At 39.8% G+C, this 19,403-nt stretch overlaps 1 protein-coding gene across 1 annotated transcript in view; it reads left to right on the plus strand.

Annotated features, from left to right (window-relative positions):
• ADCY7 (adenylate cyclase 7) overlaps positions 1 to 19,403 on the plus strand; it is a 28,320-nt gene that overhangs the window by 3,824 nt on the left and 5,093 nt on the right. The window contains exons 3-19 of the mRNA XM_054170106.1: positions 84 to 248; positions 1,051 to 1,200; positions 3,303 to 3,451; positions 4,244 to 4,355; positions 6,516 to 6,643; positions 6,894 to 7,052; positions 8,208 to 8,340; positions 9,575 to 9,760; positions 10,655 to 10,698; positions 11,478 to 11,558; positions 12,541 to 12,613; positions 13,308 to 13,405; positions 14,113 to 14,197; positions 15,747 to 15,884; positions 17,002 to 17,064; positions 17,661 to 17,699; positions 18,936 to 19,099. Coding sequence (XP_054026081.1) covers positions 84 to 248; positions 1,051 to 1,200; positions 3,303 to 3,451; positions 4,244 to 4,355; positions 6,516 to 6,643; positions 6,894 to 7,052; positions 8,208 to 8,340; positions 9,575 to 9,760; positions 10,655 to 10,698; positions 11,478 to 11,558; positions 12,541 to 12,613; positions 13,308 to 13,405; positions 14,113 to 14,197; positions 15,747 to 15,884; positions 17,002 to 17,064; positions 17,661 to 17,699; positions 18,936 to 19,099 — 1,967 coding nt within the window. The remainder of the gene's footprint in view (positions 1 to 83; positions 249 to 1,050; positions 1,201 to 3,302; positions 3,452 to 4,243; positions 4,356 to 6,515; positions 6,644 to 6,893; positions 7,053 to 8,207; positions 8,341 to 9,574; positions 9,761 to 10,654; positions 10,699 to 11,477; positions 11,559 to 12,540; positions 12,614 to 13,307; positions 13,406 to 14,112; positions 14,198 to 15,746; positions 15,885 to 17,001; positions 17,065 to 17,660; positions 17,700 to 18,935; positions 19,100 to 19,403) is intronic.

Genomic DNA, 19,403 nt, shown 5'->3' on the forward strand with positions numbered 1-19,403 from the left:
CTCCTTGTTCTGTAGTGATTTTTGACAGATGCCTAATAATACGTATGTGTGATTATTATTTCCCTCCCTCTTTCTTTCCAAAGGTACCGTTCTTTCTATTCATAATCTTCACAGTTTATACCATGCTACCCTTTGGGATGAAAGGTGCTGTCATAGTTAGTGTTCTTTCTGCTCTCTCCCATATTATTGTTCTAAGCATTGTGGTAAGCATCACTTCTCAGAAGAAGAAGGAATGCATTCTGTTTCAGGTAAGGAAATACTACTTGGCTAAATAATGAAATACCCTCATCATATTGCTATTTGATATTGGCATAACTATCCTGTTTAGATAAGTTCCAAACTTCCAAAAGGATGTTTCACATTCATGGATTTAGAGCTTGGACCCAATGTGTTTTGTGTACTTTCATGAAATTGCAGTTATTTTTATTTATGAGGCATTTTGGTTTTCTGGCCTAAGTGGAAGAAGCACAATTATTATTTGAAGCTTTTAATTAAGTTACTCAAAATATGACAAACTTTGTCACAATCATTCTTCCCAATCTGTGCTGTTTCAGATAGGTCTATCTGACTTTCGTCTGGCACTGCTTGCAGGGTGGATCAAAAGGGCTGTTTCTGCCCTGGGGAGTCAGCAGGGCCTGTGATTGCTACTGGGTGCTTTCAGGGTTCCCAAAACTTATTAATAGGGAGTGGTCAAAGTAGCACTCCAGCTCTTTTGATGCAGGTGTGTGTCAGACTTCACACAGCATGCTGATGCATGAGTTTGTAGATTGGCTTCTCCCTCAGTCAAACCCTGGTACCTGCAAATAAATGTTAAACTACATGGCAGAGTTTTTTGTTTCATTTTAGTACTGCATGTTCAGTCAGGAAAGCTGGTGTCTGGAAGTTAGCTGGTATTTCCTAGGTACATCCTGGCTAAGTGCAACAACATGTTTTGGTGTTTGACCAGGTTAAAGTAAAATGGAACGTGACTTGGGACTGGTGGGTTTTAAGGAGCCAGTATGTGTATCAGTGACTGTTCTGCTGCAGGTAAATGTTTTTCTTCTTGTGCAGCTACTTGCCAATGCTGTCATTTTCCTTTGTGGTAACTTGATGGGGGCGTTTCACAAACGCCAAATGCAAGTTGCTTCGTGGGATTTGTATAGATACACATTAAAGTGCATCCAGGTCCGAATGAAACTGAAGATTGAGAAGAGGCAACAAGTGAGTGAACTAATTAATGTTATGAATTGTTTATTTTAATTTCTAAAGTCTGTATCATTTTATAAGGTATGTGACTAATGCATGCTGAAAGGCTTGGTTCCATCTTTGTGATGCCCACCTAGTGTCAAACATAAAAATTGTGCCGTTTGTAACAAAAGAAGGGAGCTATAGGGAGGAAGATGTGTTCTGTGGCTCGTCTATATGACAAGCACAATATTTGTAACAGGAATGTAATTGTCAGTTACTTTAGTTACTTTTCTCCTGATATCAAATGTTACTAAGACTGGCCCAAGATAATGTAAAAGAACATGTCCTTAATGCCCTGAAAGATCATATACTAGCTTACAGTAGTTGAGTGTGAAATAGTTAATTCCCATAAACTCTAGTGGTAGTTAAGGAATAAGCAAGGAACATGAACTTCTTACTCAGGAAGAACTGTAAAGAAGTGTCAAAGCTGAAACTGGGATGCCTTTCCTCTTTTATCCTGGTATAAGTAGAGTTAAGAACAGCAGCTCCAGAAGGCTGATGTGTACAGTTTTCTGCACACCAGTTATTAGATAAAAGGAAGGGGCTGAAAAGGGAGTGACTTATCAAATTCAAAAGAAGAAAACACCACACTGCTAGTGTGATCTGTCCTCTGATGCTAATCTTGTGAGATGAGCTGACAAATCTGCATTAAAGTCCTGGCAGGATTTCCCCATGCAGCATCCAGAGAAGCATCTGATCAGCTTTCACAGGCAGGGTGCTCTCATTCTTTGGGTGATGTGCTAACTTGCATGTTTGTTGTTGGAGAGGGTTTTTTTTATGGTGGTGTTTGAAGTGTAGATGTGCTTAAGTCTAGGGACAGCTTTCTTTTCATCTGTGTTGTAATTTGTCACACGATGTAAATCTCTTTTTCTTGCCACCCACTTTTTCTCTGAAAACGATGTGAGAAATGAAGTTCAGGGTTCATCAGCACTTCCTTGAAAACTGTGTAATGTGTCAGCCTTAAATGGTTCCTTCATATTCACTGAGGCTTTAAACGGTTTAAACTGTTCACCAAGGTTGACTCTCCTACTACTAAAATGCTGGAGTAGCAGGAGGCATTTCTGTTTCTGAGGGCAGACTCAAACTGAACTGCTGTCTATACCTAGTGTAGTGCTTGATGCTCATGTACTCCCTCTTCCCACTGTGATCCCAAGGCATTTCTTTGGTGGCAGGCACTGGTTAAGTAACCCTGGCCATGTGTATATGGCTGCATCAGGTATTCAGGAAAAGGGACAAAGATTTGTTCCAAAGGGACAACATTTTACTCAGTTACACAATGTGCACTGGTGTCATCAGAAAAAGTTCCTGTGTCTAGCTGCTTCCCACACCATTTCCTCTATGTGGTGACTCTGTCTCCAGGGCAGTAGAACCCTTCCTGGGTTCAAAGTACTCTCTTTTTGTCTTCCTTTGCTGCCCAGCAACTTAGCACCGTTGTCTTTGAAGAACAGGCTTTCAAGTCAAAGCCAGTGTGAAACAGTGCACTGAATAATCAAACAATACAAGGTGGTTTTCATTTGGAGAGTCTGTATTCTCACTCTGTTTCAAAGACTTCATTTCAGTGGCATCAGTTCCTGGTTCATTTAAGCTATAACAGTATGTTGTTGACACCTTTATGCCTGTTGCTGCTTTTCCTGTATTTGAGAATTCCCAATGTTGTTAATAGTGCATAGATTGTTCCTTATAGACTATAACTTTTACTGGAAGCTTTCTCAGACAACGCTAACATCACACCAAGTGTCGGTAGACAAGCTTTCATTTATTTATCCAGGATTTGTGGTACTGAGTTTTTGTTTCATGAGCTGTTATAAAATAAAATATACAACAAAATATAAACCAAAAATTTAAAAAGATAAAAAAAAAAATGCAACACCTGTCCTTTAACTGTGAAATGGGTGATGCAGAGAACAGAAATGTGGAAGTATTTTGTAGTAAACCTGATGTGCCTTCCTCAAAAGCTATTTGAATAAAGGGACTTTAAAAAATGTCATTAATTCCTTCTTGCTAGTCACTAAAATTAATTTCAGATTGAAAGTTAAGAATTTTGCATCATTATTTTTCTTCCCCTCTCCTTTTAGGAAAATTTGCTGTTATCCATCCTGCCAGCTCATATCTCTATGGAAATGAAGCTAGCAATCATTGAGCGGCTAAAGGAAACTAATGATAATAGGCAAATGCATGACAACAACTTCCACAGCCTATATGTAAAAAGGCACCAAAATGTTAGGTAAGTGAAAACTCTAATGTTATTAATATAAGCTGCTGATTCTTAAGAGTATATATGTAGTCCAGTGAAACTCCACTTTGGAGGCTGACTCTCAGGCTGAAGGGAGCTTCTTGTAGTGGGAAGACAGAATAGAATAAACCAGGTTGGAAGAGACCTTCAAGATCATCGCGTCCAACCCATCAACCAATCCAACACCACCTAAATAACTAAACCATGGCACCAAGCACCCCATCAAGTCTCCTCCTGAACACCTCCAATGATGGTGACTCCACCACCTCCCCAGGCAGCCCATTCCAATGGGCAATCACTCTCTCTGTATAGAACTTCTTCCTAACATCCAGCCTGAACCTCCCCTGGCGCAGCCTGAGACTGTGTCCTCTTGTTCTGGTGCTGGCTGCCTGGGAGAAGAGACCAACATCCGCCTGTCTACAACCTCCCTTCAGGTAGTTGTAGAGAGCAATAAGGTCACCCCTGAGTCTCCTCCTCTCCAGGCTAAGCAACCCCAGCTCCTCAGCCTCTCCTCACAGGGCTTGTGTTCCAAACCCCTCACCAACTTTGTTGCCCTTCTCTGGACACGTTCCAGCAAGTCTCAACCTTCCGTGCCTCGAACTAGTGTGCTGTTTTCTAAATCAGTTGAGATACTTCAACTTTTTTTTTTTTTCCTCTCCTTTTATTTTCTGGAGTTGTTTTCCAAAGAGCTGCTTTCTGTTAAATATGTTTTAATATTTGTCTGTGGCACAGCCATATCTTCGTGTTTCAGTCATGTTGTTCTTCCCTTGTGTTCTTGCGTAGTATTCTTTATGCAGATATTGTAGGATTTACTCGCCTGGCCAGTGACTGCTCTCCTAAGGAACTAGTGGTGATGCTGAATGAGCTTTTTGGAAAATTTGATCAGATTGCCAAGGTAGGTGTTGCAGTTTGTTGTGCAGTAGGGGCCAGGGCCACCGCTGGAAAAAGTAGTCTTTTCCACAAGGCAGAAGATTGTTGGTGCTAGTGTTTCTGAAGTCGGCCCACTAGCAAAATCACAATAAAACAAATTGTAACGTGAAAATGGGAAATGCAGCAAATTAGTGCTGTAATTTCAATGCTTCAGTTTGGTGGTTTATCTGTATTGTTCAGGGAATCATTTGATAGCAATAAAATCTGTAAGAGAAACCATACACAAGTTCTACTGAGAACTTCTCTGTCTTCAGTTAGAAGGCTTAGTTGTTTGCTCTACAAATGGAGAAAGTTGCAGGCATGCATTTAAATTCACAGGTTCAGTCATATTGTATCAGACCAAGGAATTTAGCTCAGGAGAAATAATTAGGAATGCATACTTACAAAGAAAGTGTAAGAACAAGAAGTAGGTTAAAATGGTCCCTACTAAGATATATCCTTACTGCTGACTCTTCAGGCTGGTAGTAGTTCTTACCACTTCCAAGTGCTGCTTGAGGTTACTTTCTTTGCAACTGTAATCACAAACTCATTTTCAGTTGTCAGATTATATAATACATAGTAGTATATGAAATAGTTTCTCTGGGAACCTATTTGCAGATTATAGGGACTGTATCATACACGTTTGCATAATTGTGTGATTATTTCTGTTACACAGTTAAAGCTTCAATTACTGGCAAATGAGAGTCATACTAACTGTACTGTGATGGTATAGTTATGAAGCAGCTGTTAAGAACACATAGAATAAGTCATGTCGTCCTAGTTGCCTTGATCTTTTTATTCTGCAGTAGGAATTGAGACATTTGGTCATTTTTTTGCAGCTGTTCCTCAGATAGAAAAATAGAAAAGATGCCAGATTTTGAGTGGTATGTCTGCAAACTGCAGTTTAAAAAACTGTCTGGATTTAGTGAGCCACAGTCTTTTGCAACTCTGCGGTTGAGCTGTAAGAAGAGATTCCTGCTTTTTGTGCTATTTTGGTTCTGCTGGGGAGTATTCTCAGTCATCTTTTCCATAGCCTCCAGTTTACCTAATAAAAGTCGATGGCTAACCCAGACCATTGAGCTGGATCCTGAAGTCTAACAGCTCTAATATGGGCTCCCCCATTGATCTCTGAACAGGGCTAACTATCTAAGATTGTCATTGGCTGCAGTGCTCAGAACCTGCTGGATGGCTTAAGACTGTGGAGAATGATGGGTGTTTTCTTAAGGCTTTGGTTGATGAGCGAGAACAGCTTAGTTTGGCAAATTGCCACTGTTTTGGTCTGATTTTGGAGCTGATTGAAGCATTACTGGGCTGTTCCCACACCAGGGGAGGGTTAGGAAGCTGAGGTTGTCTGGTGGCCCAAATTAAGCCGTCTCTACCCTTCAGTCAAATGCAGCACAGCATCATAGAATTAGCATTGCCTAATTTGTAGTTCAAATCCTTCAGCAAACATTTAACAAAAGACAGCATGAGGAGCTTTTTGCTCTTCCCCTTTCCTCTCTCCTGCCAGTCACAGGCAGCGGTATCCTCTGTTGCACAGCTAGGAAAGAGTTTTCTGCTGCCAGATTACAGTATTGTGGGCTGTTTTATTAGCATTAGCAAACTGCAGTGAGTGCTGGCTGCCTTTTCAATCGTATTTGAAACCCAAAAAATCCACCTTGTGCTTCTGCAAAGCTACCAGGTTGGGCATCTTAACTCCTAACTTCCCTCTAAATGCAGGGAAGTTAGGAGTGCAGGTTTTATGACACTGCACAATCTTACTTATGAGGCTGCCTTACAAGCATCAAGGAAAGGGTGAACAAGATTAAAGATAATAAATAAGTGGACTTCATTCTTTAGATGGTAAGGTCTGTGACAGAGTTCTATTTTTCTTTGCAGTTTCTCAATTGCACACTGTTCCAAGAATGAAGTCAGAAACTAGTAAGACAATTATATTTCAGAAATGCACAAAGTGGTCCTTTCTGTTACACCCCAGTGGGCAACATCCAGGCCTTTGGATGTGGGAAACAAGAACTAAACTTTGCTTCAGTGAGGGTTGAATGAGGCCTACTTTCTCAAAGTGATATAGACAAATCCTGATTGTGGTGTCGTTAGCCTACTTGCAGTTTACTTTTTCCTGTTCAGTATGTTTACTGTAATTTCACAGGAGAATGAATGCATGAGAATAAAAATCCTTGGAGACTGTTACTACTGTGTCTCAGGCCTCCCTGTGTCCTTACCAGTTCATGCCAGGAACTGTGTTAAAATGGGACTCGACATGTGTGAAGCGATAAAGTAAGTATGGCACGGAAAACTTTTTCCCCTGTATCAAGGCCATGAAGATACTGACTAAAGTACTTTGTTTTCTTGTCAGCATTCACAGTGCATTTACTATCTGTAGTTGGATAGGTACGCCTAGGCCATGGGTTTGTCTCTTGTCTGTGCACAGAGTGTATAATGAGATCAAACCTGAGCAGATTTGCAGGAGGAGGAGAGAAAACTCAAGACGTGTAGCTTGTTCTCTAATACCCACCCTCCTCCATAGGCAGGTGCGAGAAGCCACGGGAGTGGACATCAACATGAGGGTTGGTATTCATTCTGGGAATGTGCTGTGTGGAGTGATTGGCCTCCGGAAGTGGCAGTATGATGTCTGGTCGCACGATGTGTCCTTAGCGAACCGCATGGAGTCGGCCGGCGTACCTGGGTGAGGATCTTCCCTTTCAGTGCCGCTTCACTCTGTCATCATGGCGTGCATAATTCTGGTTTATTAGTCCGGAATTTGTGACTCTGCCATGACACAAATCCTCATAATGAGATGATAAAAACAGGACAAATGTGTACTTACTGGAGCTTTAACGCGTTAATGGTTTCCAATTTGATAGGTTGGACACGATGATCTTGAAGGTCTCTTCCAACCTGGTTTATTCTATTCTATTCTGTTTTCAGTGGGCTATACAATTCTATTCTTAGGCAAGTGACTACTTCTTGGCCTCTCTCCTCCTGTGTCTTTGGCAGTGCATTGTTGACTTAGTTAATTTTAGTTGCACACAACACTAATGATACATTTGTAAGGTTAGTTAAAGAGTAGATGTGCTGATGGATTGTAGCAATGGTGCTTAACCACTCTGTTCCAAAGGAAAGTGAGCAAAGCTGTGGGAAGATGAACTGTGAGAAAATAGAATATAAGAAAAGTAATTAAGTTTGATGAACATGCTCAAGTCTCCTGTTGAGAAGCCTTGGAAAGATATTGCTTGTAACTTATATGGCAAAACCTGATTTGGGATAGTGAACTAAATAGCATTTAAGGGAAAGTGTGAACAGGTATAGAAAATACAATTTACTACCCTTAGGTGTCTGTTGTTGCTGCTACTCTGTTATGCTCCCCTCTCTTCCCCTTGGAAGACTTTCAGAATATCTTCCTACTTGACAAAATCCTTTTCTAGCTTCCCCCCCCGCCCCAACTTTGTAACCATTTCCTCCCTTTCTGCATGAGACAGTCCTTGCTTACATGTGTTGTGAGCTTTCCATACAGCTCTTGCCATGTGAAACAACCTGCCTATGAGTCTGTGTTGTCAGTCAGCAGACCTCCTTTGATCACATTTCTTTGTGTTTCTTGTATGTGACTGCTTAATTTAGTTTTGTACTGATACTATCTTGTTCTGGGAAGTTTTTTCTAGTATATATGCTATGAAAGATGTGCAACAAAGAAGTGAAGGACTGCAAGTACTGGCAGTTGGTTGCCAAAGCATGAGAAGACAGAAAAGCAGAAATGTCAGCAGTAGCAGCTGAAATGCAAATGAAATGCTTAATGTGACCTTTCTGTCAGTGTTTGGGTCTCTTGTTCTTTCCCCCTTCTCAGCCGAGTACACATCACCGAAGCAACATTAAATCACCTAGGCAAAGCTTATGAAGTAGAAGAAGGAAATGGACACCTGAGAGATCCTTACCTTGAATCCATGAATATCAAAACCTATTTAGTGGTTGATCCAAGGGTAAGTCTGTTTTTAAACATCCATATTTACTAAAAAATATGCATATGCTCTAAGTGCATAGATGGGTGTGATGCATACCCCTTTTTTAATTCAGGAAAAGAATGAAAGCATAGTTTGAGTCATCTGAGTAGCTTGAATTCAGGACTTCAGTTCTGAAATCACATCCTACTGTTTTGTGACATGTCTGTTACCTTGAAAGGTAGTAAGTGCTATTCTAAAACCTCTCCTGTGGTCCACTTAGAGTTTGCATGAAGTGTGTCTCTCAAATCCAGGTCAAAAGGTGAGATAAATTCATGAAAGATTACCTGTACTGTGGGGCCACTTTCAGATAAAATATTTCCTGCAAAATGCCTTCTGACATCTTCCTCACTATCTTAGATGTGAGCTTCACCTTCTTTGCAAGGTGTAGAGTTAGCAGCTGTTGGCTGCCCCTATAGAGGCTGGTACCTGCAAACACCTGGAGTGTGTCTATTTTGAATCTGCTTGTGGCTTTGGTTTTTAAGAAAAGAATGAAAAGGGCAAACTTCTTTCCTTCAGGATCTTCACAGGAAGGAACAGTAGAGAGCTACTTTTAATTGGCAAGAATTCAATGGAGTCTGTTGGATGTTTTATGTACTACAACCTCCCAGCATGTACACAGAACATATTTTCAGAGTGAGGACCCTAGTCAATTAAAATGGTCCCTGCTCACTAGGGGATAGCTGTGAAATGTTAAAGAATAACCAGTTAGTGGTTCTGTAGTTCCTTGTACACATAGGAACATTGCTGTATACACTGCTTGACTCCCAAACTGTGATGTTGGGATACAATCTAAAGTCGAGTCTGTAATTTGTGGGCTCTTCTCCTAACCACTCTTTTGAAATGCCCTAGCTCAGGACCTGGGAATCTTTTCCCCCAGCTGTTGTGCTGACTGCAAGGAAATCCTATCTGTTCTTAATATCCGGTGATGTCTCTCATCATCACAGCTATATCAGGAAATTTGAGCACTGCAGCATTACAAGTGAAGGCTTGTAAAGACAGTTGAAGCAAATTCATTATGTCATGATTTGCTTTAGCTCATGATAATTACATGAGATAAAGGAATCGAGGTTGGCTGGCATTGCTGGTGTGTGTTTATAGTTAACTTAATAGCTAGGTTAGATAGTCGTGAAGGACTCAAGGGCACGTAGCTTCATTTCTTTGTAATTTGTATAATTTTCTGGTGTTTGAATGATGGTTTTGTTTTTTCTGTTAGTCCAAACAATGCACATCAAATAATCATCTCCCTAAAACAAGAGTTAACGACGGACTGAAGATGCGAGCATCTGTGCGGATGACACGTTACTTAGAGTCCTGGGGAGCAGCCAGGCCCTTTGCCCACCTGAACCACAGAGAAAGTGTAAGCAGTGAGTCTTCAAGTTCACAAGGAAGACGAAGAAAGGTGAGCTTTGAAGCAGTGATTGACATTCTACAACTGCAATCTGCTCCTTATGTCTATGGTGTGGAACTTGAAGTCTGACGCTGTTTGGGTGGCTGAGTTTCTGCTGTTATTTTGGTGTTAAATGTATATAGAGAAATGAGGTATCTGTGCAACAACTCTCAGAACTTAACAGTATTTGTACTCTGCCAATCTCTAGCATGCTGTATTCAGATTAAACCTTCAAAGCAAAACTTCCTAGCTTTTCTGACATGTTTTTCATCTTGGAGTCCTGCTTGCCACATGTGGCTTTGGAGAAAAGATAATTTATCCCAGACTCCTGATTCACTAAACATTCACTCAAAATCTGTAGAAGATAAACAGTCCCTCCACATGCTCTGTCCACAACAGGTTTTTATCAGGAAAAATTAAGATAAGGTTTTTAAGGCTTAAAAATGTAAGAATTTTTTTTCTCTATTCCACCTTCCCTTCCCAAAAGCTGAAAGGAGATGTACATTCTTCTGGCTGTGTCCCTGCATGGCCATCAGGGCTGTACTACTTTGAGGACAAATGCCTTTAGTAAATTTTAAATTAACTCTCTGTCCATCCAGACTTCTGGATGTGATTTCTGGTCTACTTGTCTCTGCTGTTAGTGATTTTAGTGTGTGGAGAGTAATGTGAGGGAAGATCTATTTGATTCTTTTCTAACATTGTTCTTCCCTCAGAAACCAGCCGTTTGTTACAGTAGAAAACATTGCAGGAAAGGGTTGATTTTGGTAGACTTTTTAAATTGAGGAATCATTCTTGATTTTAATTTGTGAATAAAAATTGCTTTGGCAGCTTCCTGAGGTTTGTTTTCTGTAGTTATTTGCCATTTCCTGAGCGTGTAACATATTCTTAATTCCTGATCTGATTTAGGAAATACCTTTGTGTTCCACGGGGCGCCAGAGAGCTGCTGACAGGTTTGTCAAATACTTTCTCTTTTTTGAACTACATCATCCTGGGCTCTTCTTGCAGTCCAATGTACTGTAAGCATGTGGTCTTCTGGTTGGTAAATTGCTGTGTGTATGGTATTCCTCCATTAGGTGAAGCTAAATCTGAATTTGCATTTATTATTGTTAGCAGGCTGCAAAGAAGCTTCCCCTCCCTTCATCTTATGGGCCTCTCAGTCACTGAGGTTGTGTTTTGTTTTTTGGGCTGTAGCAGGATGGAAGGGAGTAGGGAAGTAAGAAGCCTTAAAAGCAGTGGAAAACAAATCAAAGCACCTTATATATTGTGCACACATAGTGCTTGTGCTTTTAGTTTTCTTACTCATAGATGCTGGAGTCGTAAATATTACAGTACAAAATAAATGTTAACATGCTAATATTCAATAAGATTAATAAATGGATTTTGCAAGATGTTTGGTCAGTAGGATTAATGTATGCCATTGTACTGTAATGAGAAAGTGGCACTACATGTAGAAATGCTTTTGTGGTACCTGCCCTGGTTTATAACTGGATGATTTTCACTTGTGAAACATTCTTTTAGTTTATCAAAATATTGGCTTGAAAAATGGATGATTTGAGTAACCAGAGAAATGTTTAGTAAAGTGCTGATAGATATGTATGTTTATCAGTTTGGAGCATTCTTGGTTTGCTTTTTCCTGGTTGCTTATCCCACTTGTGTACTGAGAAGTACAGTCCTCTCGCCATTAATTGTTTGAACAGCATTTGTGACATGCACTTCATTTCATTCTCAGAAATTCCTCTCAGAAGGGAAGGATAGAGGAAGATACTTATGATGAAATGATGTCAACTATTGAGGGCCTCAGTTCAACAAAGTATGCAGTATTGTATTTTTTTTCATTATCTTCTCTTTGATAATATCCTGCATTTTCAGTGGTAAGCCTAGATACAAAATTCACTTAACAGAAAATGAAAAGTTACCCTTTCTTGGTCATTGTTTACTTGTTTTAATTCCTTTTTGGTTTTAAGTTTAATCTAATGAGAGGATTACTGCATTTTTACTGCAGGAAGCCAATGGTCAGCCTAGCTGTTTAGAGTGGTATAGTACTGTGAAACTGAGAAATTATTGCTGTGTTTCTCGTGATTTTCTGCAGTAATGAGACCAACTGCAGTGTAGGATGGGATAAGAAGCTAATGTTTGTGTTCTGCTTATTAAATTCAGAAGTGTCAGGAAATAATGCACCGCCCTGAACAAAACCTATATATCAATCAGTTTGGGGGTTAATAATAAAATTACTATAGTGTCTTTAAAGATAATTGGTCTGTCAGTAGCAGGTGGTGCATTTGGCACTATATTTGCATTTAAAAGCACACAGACACAGGCAATGCTGAGGGGTTTGTTTGTTGCTTTAATTTAATTTAAAATACAATATTTAAATTTCTATCAAATGTAAAACAGTGAATTTGAGAAGAAAAACTTTAACCTAAACTATAGCAAGGCTGTTATCTCTGTGCTTTGTCTGTTCCTAGTGTTTTTAGGGGAAGTATTTGGAGGCTGTGAGCCAGCGCTGCTATTTGCTATTATACTTTCCTGTTTGTAAACCTTAGGGAAGGTCTGGGGTTAACATTTTGTGTGTAAATGGCAGATGCTGCTGTACAGTGTTATGGATCTGTTAGCTACATAAAAACATAACTACTCATATGTTATGCTATGAAACAAAAAGACTTTGCAGAGCGGTTGTGTGTGTAAAACAGTGGCACTCGCCCTCACTTCTGGGGAGCCCCAAGTACACCAATGTTTTGCACGGTCTCCTTGGCCTCTTGCATACAGTTTGTAACACAAGTCTCTAAATGCAGTCCCTGGTGTGGCAAATCAGATGACTTCTGTGGATTTTCACTGATCTTTGCAGATCCTGGTCTTGAAAAAGAGGTTGGTAAGAGCGAAATAATCCTTTATTTGGTCTTTGATTTGCACTTCAGAGCAGCACAGGAATGTATTTGAAACTCTCTTCTCATGTTTTGAGTCGGTCATTCTTCCTTGAGAATGCCAATTCTGTACATTGAAGGAGACTGCCTCTATATTGTGGTTAAATTCTTGCCATAAGGGAGTTAGTGTGAGTTTGGCAGCCTTACTATATAAAGAACTTGTCTCAAAACGAATGAGGTTTTTAAAAAAAGCAAGAGATTTCTGCATCCATGTTGCTTTCTGGGGTTGTTTCATTGCAAGTCCAATACATGTGTTAGGTACTATTTCTATATGTAGAAATTAAAATATAACTGTTGTTTTAATTTACTGTACTGTGGTGCACTCTATGTAGTTACTGGGTGTGTGTATATCCATTTTCCTTGTTATAGAAGGATTTTGAGTAGATGCATCTGTGAAGTGCTGATTTACATACGTTGTAGATTTCCCTCTAGGTTTAAAATTATCCTTTGGGCTAGGCTGTTTCTCTTGACAGATGTTCAAGTGCATTTTATATGTTGTTCTCCTTTTGTTCTCTTTTAGTTCTATGTCTACTTTTAAAAGCAGGGAGTACATTTGCATGTGTATGTCATAAAGAGAAAGTAACAGAATTGTAAAACCCCCTGCATTTACCCTTAAGATTTACTCTGATCTGTTTCAGTATCGCACCATTCCTATCCCAAAGCTGAAGAGTTACTTTGCCTGTGCCAGTTTTGTGTTCCTCTGTATATTCTTGATACAGATGCTGATAATGCCAACGTAAGTGGCAGTGTTTTAATCATTTATAATTCAAATGAGCCAATAGCTAAAGTCAAACTTGTGTATAGGGAACTTGTAAGTCTCTTGCAGTACATAAGAGTTTACATTTAAGAAACAGACACCCCCGAGGACTAACATACTCCTTAATAAAGGAGTACATTTGTGGTGTTGGCATAAGAACCTAGATATCAGTGTGAAAATAAAGTAGAAATATTTCTTTAATATTGAGTTTGTTTAGCACACACAGGAGAATGACCTGGTAAGCAAGAAATACTGTGTTGTGAGAAGAGTTGAATGTTAAGCACGTTGAGTGAGCAATGGAAAAATGGGGTTAGCTGGTTAATTTGCTCAGTGATCATTTTGACTGTGGAGATACAAGGAGGGAACTTTGAGGTTCTCATACCTCTGAGAAAGCAGATGTTTGATTTATGGCATCTTTGGTGGGGGTTTTATGGCTGGGTTTTTTCCCATGTGGTTGATATATAGGGTAGTTGCTCAGGCTTTCAGCAGGGAATAGAGCATCTTGCAGCAGGGTTTGTGCAACAGAGCAACAATAACCCATGAATGTTGTGGTCATCCAGTGCTTTTACAAGAAAAATGCTATCTAAATTTAGAGCAGCACCATTAGCAAACATTAGTCTGGATAGAGTTCTGAAACTTTTTTCATTTAACACTATGGGGTTTTTAATGCTTTCTCTTCTGTTTAGAACTGCAAAACTAGGAATTTCCTTTGGCATTGTTGCAGTCATCATTGCCCTTGTCCTGTTCGTGTGCTTTGCTGAGAAATGCATGGTAAGTTTATTATAAAACAGTTTATTATAAAAAGAAAAAAAGTTTCTATTTTCAAAGGGGATGGAGGTAATTCTGCAGCTTGATGTATCTTTTTAGATGGTGAATGAAGCTGCTAATTTCAATAGTGGCTGTAGGATCCTTGAACCTCAGGCTACCAGAAGATTTCATTGCCTGAAACAGGATTTCGTTGCCTGAAACAATTTCATGTCTGAAATTCTCGCTGTAATCCAGAATTATTTGTGTGCCCAAAGATGGGTAAGAGGGAGGAGGAAGATACATCAACTGCCAAGTCTGTCCTTAACAATAATTTTGGTTCTAAATGCTTGTATTTTCTACAGGGGAAACTATTAAAATCAAAGTAAGTTTGAATGCATGATTAGCTTTTTCATAGTCATTAATAAAGCCCCATAGAAATTGCAAACATGTGAATAATTTATTGGCAGCAATTTCATGGCTGATAGAATTCCAAATTCACCATTACATCAATTAGGACACTTGGCACTTCTAGTTCCTTTTCCTTTGCATTATTAAGTGTATGCAATTACTGCCTAAAAATATATAGTGACATAGAAACAGTCCACAGTGACATAGAGTCCAGTGACATGAAAGAAAATCCTTCTCCAGTCTGAGAACTATTTGGAGGCAGGAGAGGAAGAGGGGAGTGGATTTTAGAGTTCTTCATACTCAGCTAGACCAAAGGTGAGAGGGAATCCTGAAGTTCTGGTGAGATCATGACACCATCATCCTATTTGCAGAGTGGTGATAGTGGTCTGCCAGGGAAACAGACTCAGAAACAGGGCCAGGTTCAAGTTATGTAAATGGGGGGGGGAAAAAAACTATTGCAGTGTGTACCTGGGACAAAGTTTGATGATTAATTTAGAAGTACAGTTAGAATGGCTGGATTTTATTTATGTATGGGTTTTATAGAGAGAAATGAGTTGATGGATCTATAAATACGTGTGTGTGTGTGTATATGTGGCTATGTAGATGCACATATGGTTTCTGCACGTGCACATGGAGAAAAGGAAAAAGAAAAATCCAAGGTTGCAATTGCATCAGACTTGGGTTTTACACTGGGAGTGTTTTGGTATACAGCATCCTTAAATGATGCTTGCAGTTGTCAGGAGTGTATGCTTTGAGGTGTTTTTAGCAGCAAATGGAAGATGCAAGGAGAGCAGGAAAGGGATCATCTACGATTGGTTTGGATTTAGTGAACTTAAAACTAATTTCCAGGTAGAACATTGTAGCTCTGTAACTAAAAAATACAACATGGGTTGTCACTGTATTTTCAGTAACATTTCTCTAGAGCTTTCAGTCACAAGCAGAACATCAGAACGTTTCAGCGCTCAGCCTCTCTGAAGCCAGGAAGCATTATCTCTGTTGCCAGTTGTGGAAAAGATTTAGGCATTTAATCTGAATGAGTAGTTTCAGAGTTCTCAATTAGGATTTCACTGAAGACTCCTGGCACTCTCCTGCAAATTTATAACTATTTGTGCCCATGTATCATAGGGTTATCCAGGTTACTGAAACAGACTGGTTTTGTTTACAGAAGAGCTGCTCTGAACGGTGGTCTTTCCTGCGCCATCTTTGTGCCATCTCACAAAAGGTGGAAACGATGCCTTTGCTTAGGCTTCCTTTAGCAGTCATCACTATAGGTGCCTTGCTGATTATAGCCATTATTAATTTGGTAAGTAATCACTTTATTCTGGGAAGGTCTTGGAACATCCCCAGTTTGAGTAGCTCTGCGTGTTCCTTTTTATCACACACTGTGCTTTGTGCTTCTAGCATTTGCATTGTGAGTTGGTACACAAGGAGAGCTCATGGTGTTAGGTAAAAGCATCAAAAGTGAAACCTCCCAGTTTGTAGAGCTAAAAGTGCATGTGACAGACCTGAGTTCTAGTGTACGCCACCTCTGTTGCTTTCAAGGTGGCATTCACAATTGCTGTCATCAGTAAGATGGTCTTTTTGTTGTTTCTTTTTTACTGTGGATTTAAATGTTTGCCTGCAGGTAGAAATTTTGAGCAGTTCACTGTGCTGTTGGCAGTAGCTGGAGATAATGTAGGTGGGGGGAGGGAAGAATATAGCTTGGCTCTATTTTAAATCTGAAGCCATCGTGAGTAGCTGCTTTAGAGCAGGATGTGAATGGCACATGCTTTAACTTCAGTTTGATTTAACTTCACTTTTAATTTCAGCTTGATTTTTTTTATTGCACCTTCAGTACATACATTTGAAAAACAGCCCTTTGGAGTAACCTCATGCTCAAGACCACTCCACTATGTGTGTGTGGGGGGGGGGGGGGGGGGGTGGTGTTTTTGTTGGGGGTTTGGGGGGGTGGGGTGTTGTTGTGTGGTTGTTGTTGGGGTTTTGTTTTAAACAAGCTTTATGTGATGCATAATATCAACAGTAAAACCTGTCTGATAGCTGGCTACCAAAAATGATGTACTTCTAATACACATTCCACTCTTCTGATTCCATGTGGAGTTTATTCTGAAAGCTATGCTGCAGAAAATGCTCAATTTTCTTCCGCAGTGTTGTTTTTCTGGTGGCTGAGGTCCTTAAATTGACTCACAGTGGTGTCACATAAACACCACCAGAGACAGTCTAAAGGGAAACAGGAAGAGCAGCTGTGAAACTGGGGTGTGAGACAGAGCCATGTTTGTGCCAGTTGGCTGTTGAATTAGCATAGCCATCGTGTGAAACTTTACCCCAAAGTAAAAAATAAGTAAATACTTGACAATAAATACTTGCTAACAATTTTGTGTGTGTGTTGTTTTTCCTCCCCCTTTCCCCCCCAATAAATCAAGACTACTGAAAAGAACAAACCTGCAAACTCTACTGGACTCAATGACCTGTGTGCTACCACCTATGTGAGTAGAGCACTGTCTTGATTTCTAAGATTGGAGTGAAATCAGTCTTGGATAGTGTGTATAATATAGACAGGTGGCAGCATTTTGAGGTATTTCAATCTCTTTATAAAGGCAGAGTTTGTAAATCTTGAGCATAGAGACTTACTCATGCCACAGAGTAATCCTGGGGGTATTTTCTGTTATTTGCTTTACTGTGCAAATTTTAGAGATTTTTGGAAGTCTGGAGTATTTGTGGACAAAGCTGAAGTCCCAGCTTATTTTGGTTGCTCAGCACCTTTGAAAGGTGTTCTCTAGCATTTCCATAAGGATAGATTCGGTGCTTACTAGTGACACAGAAGTATTCTTTCTGAGGGTTTCAATTTTTTATCTCTTAAATGATAAAGTAGCATTCTGTTTTGAGATAATCCATACATTTGGGATGCTCCTTTGTCACATGGCTGCCCCTTTAGATGATGGGCACGGTTCTGAACAACGTGCAGCAGGTTGTGTGAAGACCCTTTCATTCAAGTCCTTATGACAAATGATAAGTTACACAAATACATAATGCACACTGTACTCATCTTGCAATTTTCTGTTCTTGTGTGTCTGTGCATCAGCCCCTTGGAAACACAACTCAATCCTTTGTTGAGGAAACTGTAAGTAGTGAATAAATGTCACTTTAAACTTTGAATGTTTTATTACTGATAACTGGCAGGCTCTGTTGCCATGTAAAACATGGCTTTTTTAGATATCTGACAGCAGAAAAGTTCTTCATGAAGCCAAGATGGTGCTGGATGGCTTTGCAACTTCTTGAAATGTCAGCCTGAAAAGTATATCTGAATCTTTGAGGAAAAAGCAGTAAGAGGGTGATGATTGAGTCTGAGAGATGAGAGCTGTACTTGAAAGTGTTCCAGTAAAGCTTCTTGATAGAGTGAAAGGGCTTAGAATGGCCCACAGGCCTGTGTCAGCATTCTCTGCATAGTGGTTTCTTTTTCAGAGGTTTGGCTTCAGGGTTGTGACTGTGAATGTCCCTTACCTTTTGGAGGTTACACTCCATGCCTTAGGGTGACAGATCTGGTATAATAAGTTGCTGTATAGCAGAATCATTAACTGTTTAGGTAAGAATCTCCTAGATCTGTGCTAGGTCTGTGCTATTACAGGTGAAAGCCTGTGCTTTGTACATACAGAGAAATAAACTCTCGAGGAGCAGAAGCTGAAGTAATTTTGGAGTTGTTTTGTAAAGTATGCTAGCTCAGCATCACATACCTGTGCCTGAAGCTGCAGGGAGCAATCCTGTCTGCGTGGGGCACTTCATACCACACAATGGTTTAATACTTCCAGCTGCATGCTGACCTCAGACACCACAGCTGATCTCTGATTCCTCTGGGAGATTTTTCAGTGATTCTGCTGGGTAATGGCCTGAGCCTGGTAGTGCTTATCAGCATCAAAGTTCTTATGAGGAAGCTGTCTAAGGTTGAATGACAGATCACGGTCTTCACATGCTACAGCTGGGGGAGATGGGAATCTGGTGCCTGCTTAAAGTTGCAAAACCTACATTAGGCTACTCTTGAACTTTATTAATTTAAGCAATTATTTATTTAGACTTCTGAAGTTAAAATCTCAAACACTCTCCATTTTTTATCTGATAACACTCATGTTGGTGTGATGCTTTTTGTTGCACTCTTTTTACTTAACAAAGTAAACCAAACAAAAGGTATTAAGTTCAGGCTTTTAGTGCAGTTAAAAATAAAACTTGGTGTATTTAGCAGATGACTGTAATTTCTTCTTTTTAAATTACAATGATCATGAACTTAGAGCATTTGCTGTGGCTTGAAAGTCTCTCACGGATAAACACTGAACGATGTGTCTGCTCTTCAATTCCTCGTTCACAGTATTACACCTACTGCTGCATACTGGGGTTCATCGCTTGCTCGGTCTTTCTTCAGATTAGCTTTGAACTCAAAGTTCTCCTCCTGTCCATCGCTGTGACTGTTTACCTCATCGTTTTTAATACCCTGCAGTACAGGAACTTGAGCTTCAGTGGCAACACTACCAGGTGCAGTGTAAAGGTTCTTGTAGTTGACAATAATGTTTCATTAAAGGAGATAGGATTTTTTTTTTTGTACACTTACTGTCTAGGTGTACAAATGTTGTACACTTCTTCCCTTCCCCTTTCCCCTACAATTCTTAATCATGTTGGTTTTCTTAAAGGACAAAGATAACTTTGTATTGCTGTCTTGATTTCTGGTTTTTCTAAGTGTACAAATGTTGTACTCTTCTTCCCCGCTCCCCTTCCCCCCACAATTCATAATCATGTTGGTTTTCTTAAAGGATAAAGATAACTCTGTATTACTGTCTTG

This window comes from Dryobates pubescens, chromosome 19 (genome assembly GCF_014839835.1).
Source record: "Dryobates pubescens isolate bDryPub1 chromosome 19, bDryPub1.pri, whole genome shotgun sequence".
NCBI classification, from domain to species: Eukaryota; Metazoa; Chordata; class Aves; order Piciformes; family Picidae; genus Dryobates; species Dryobates pubescens.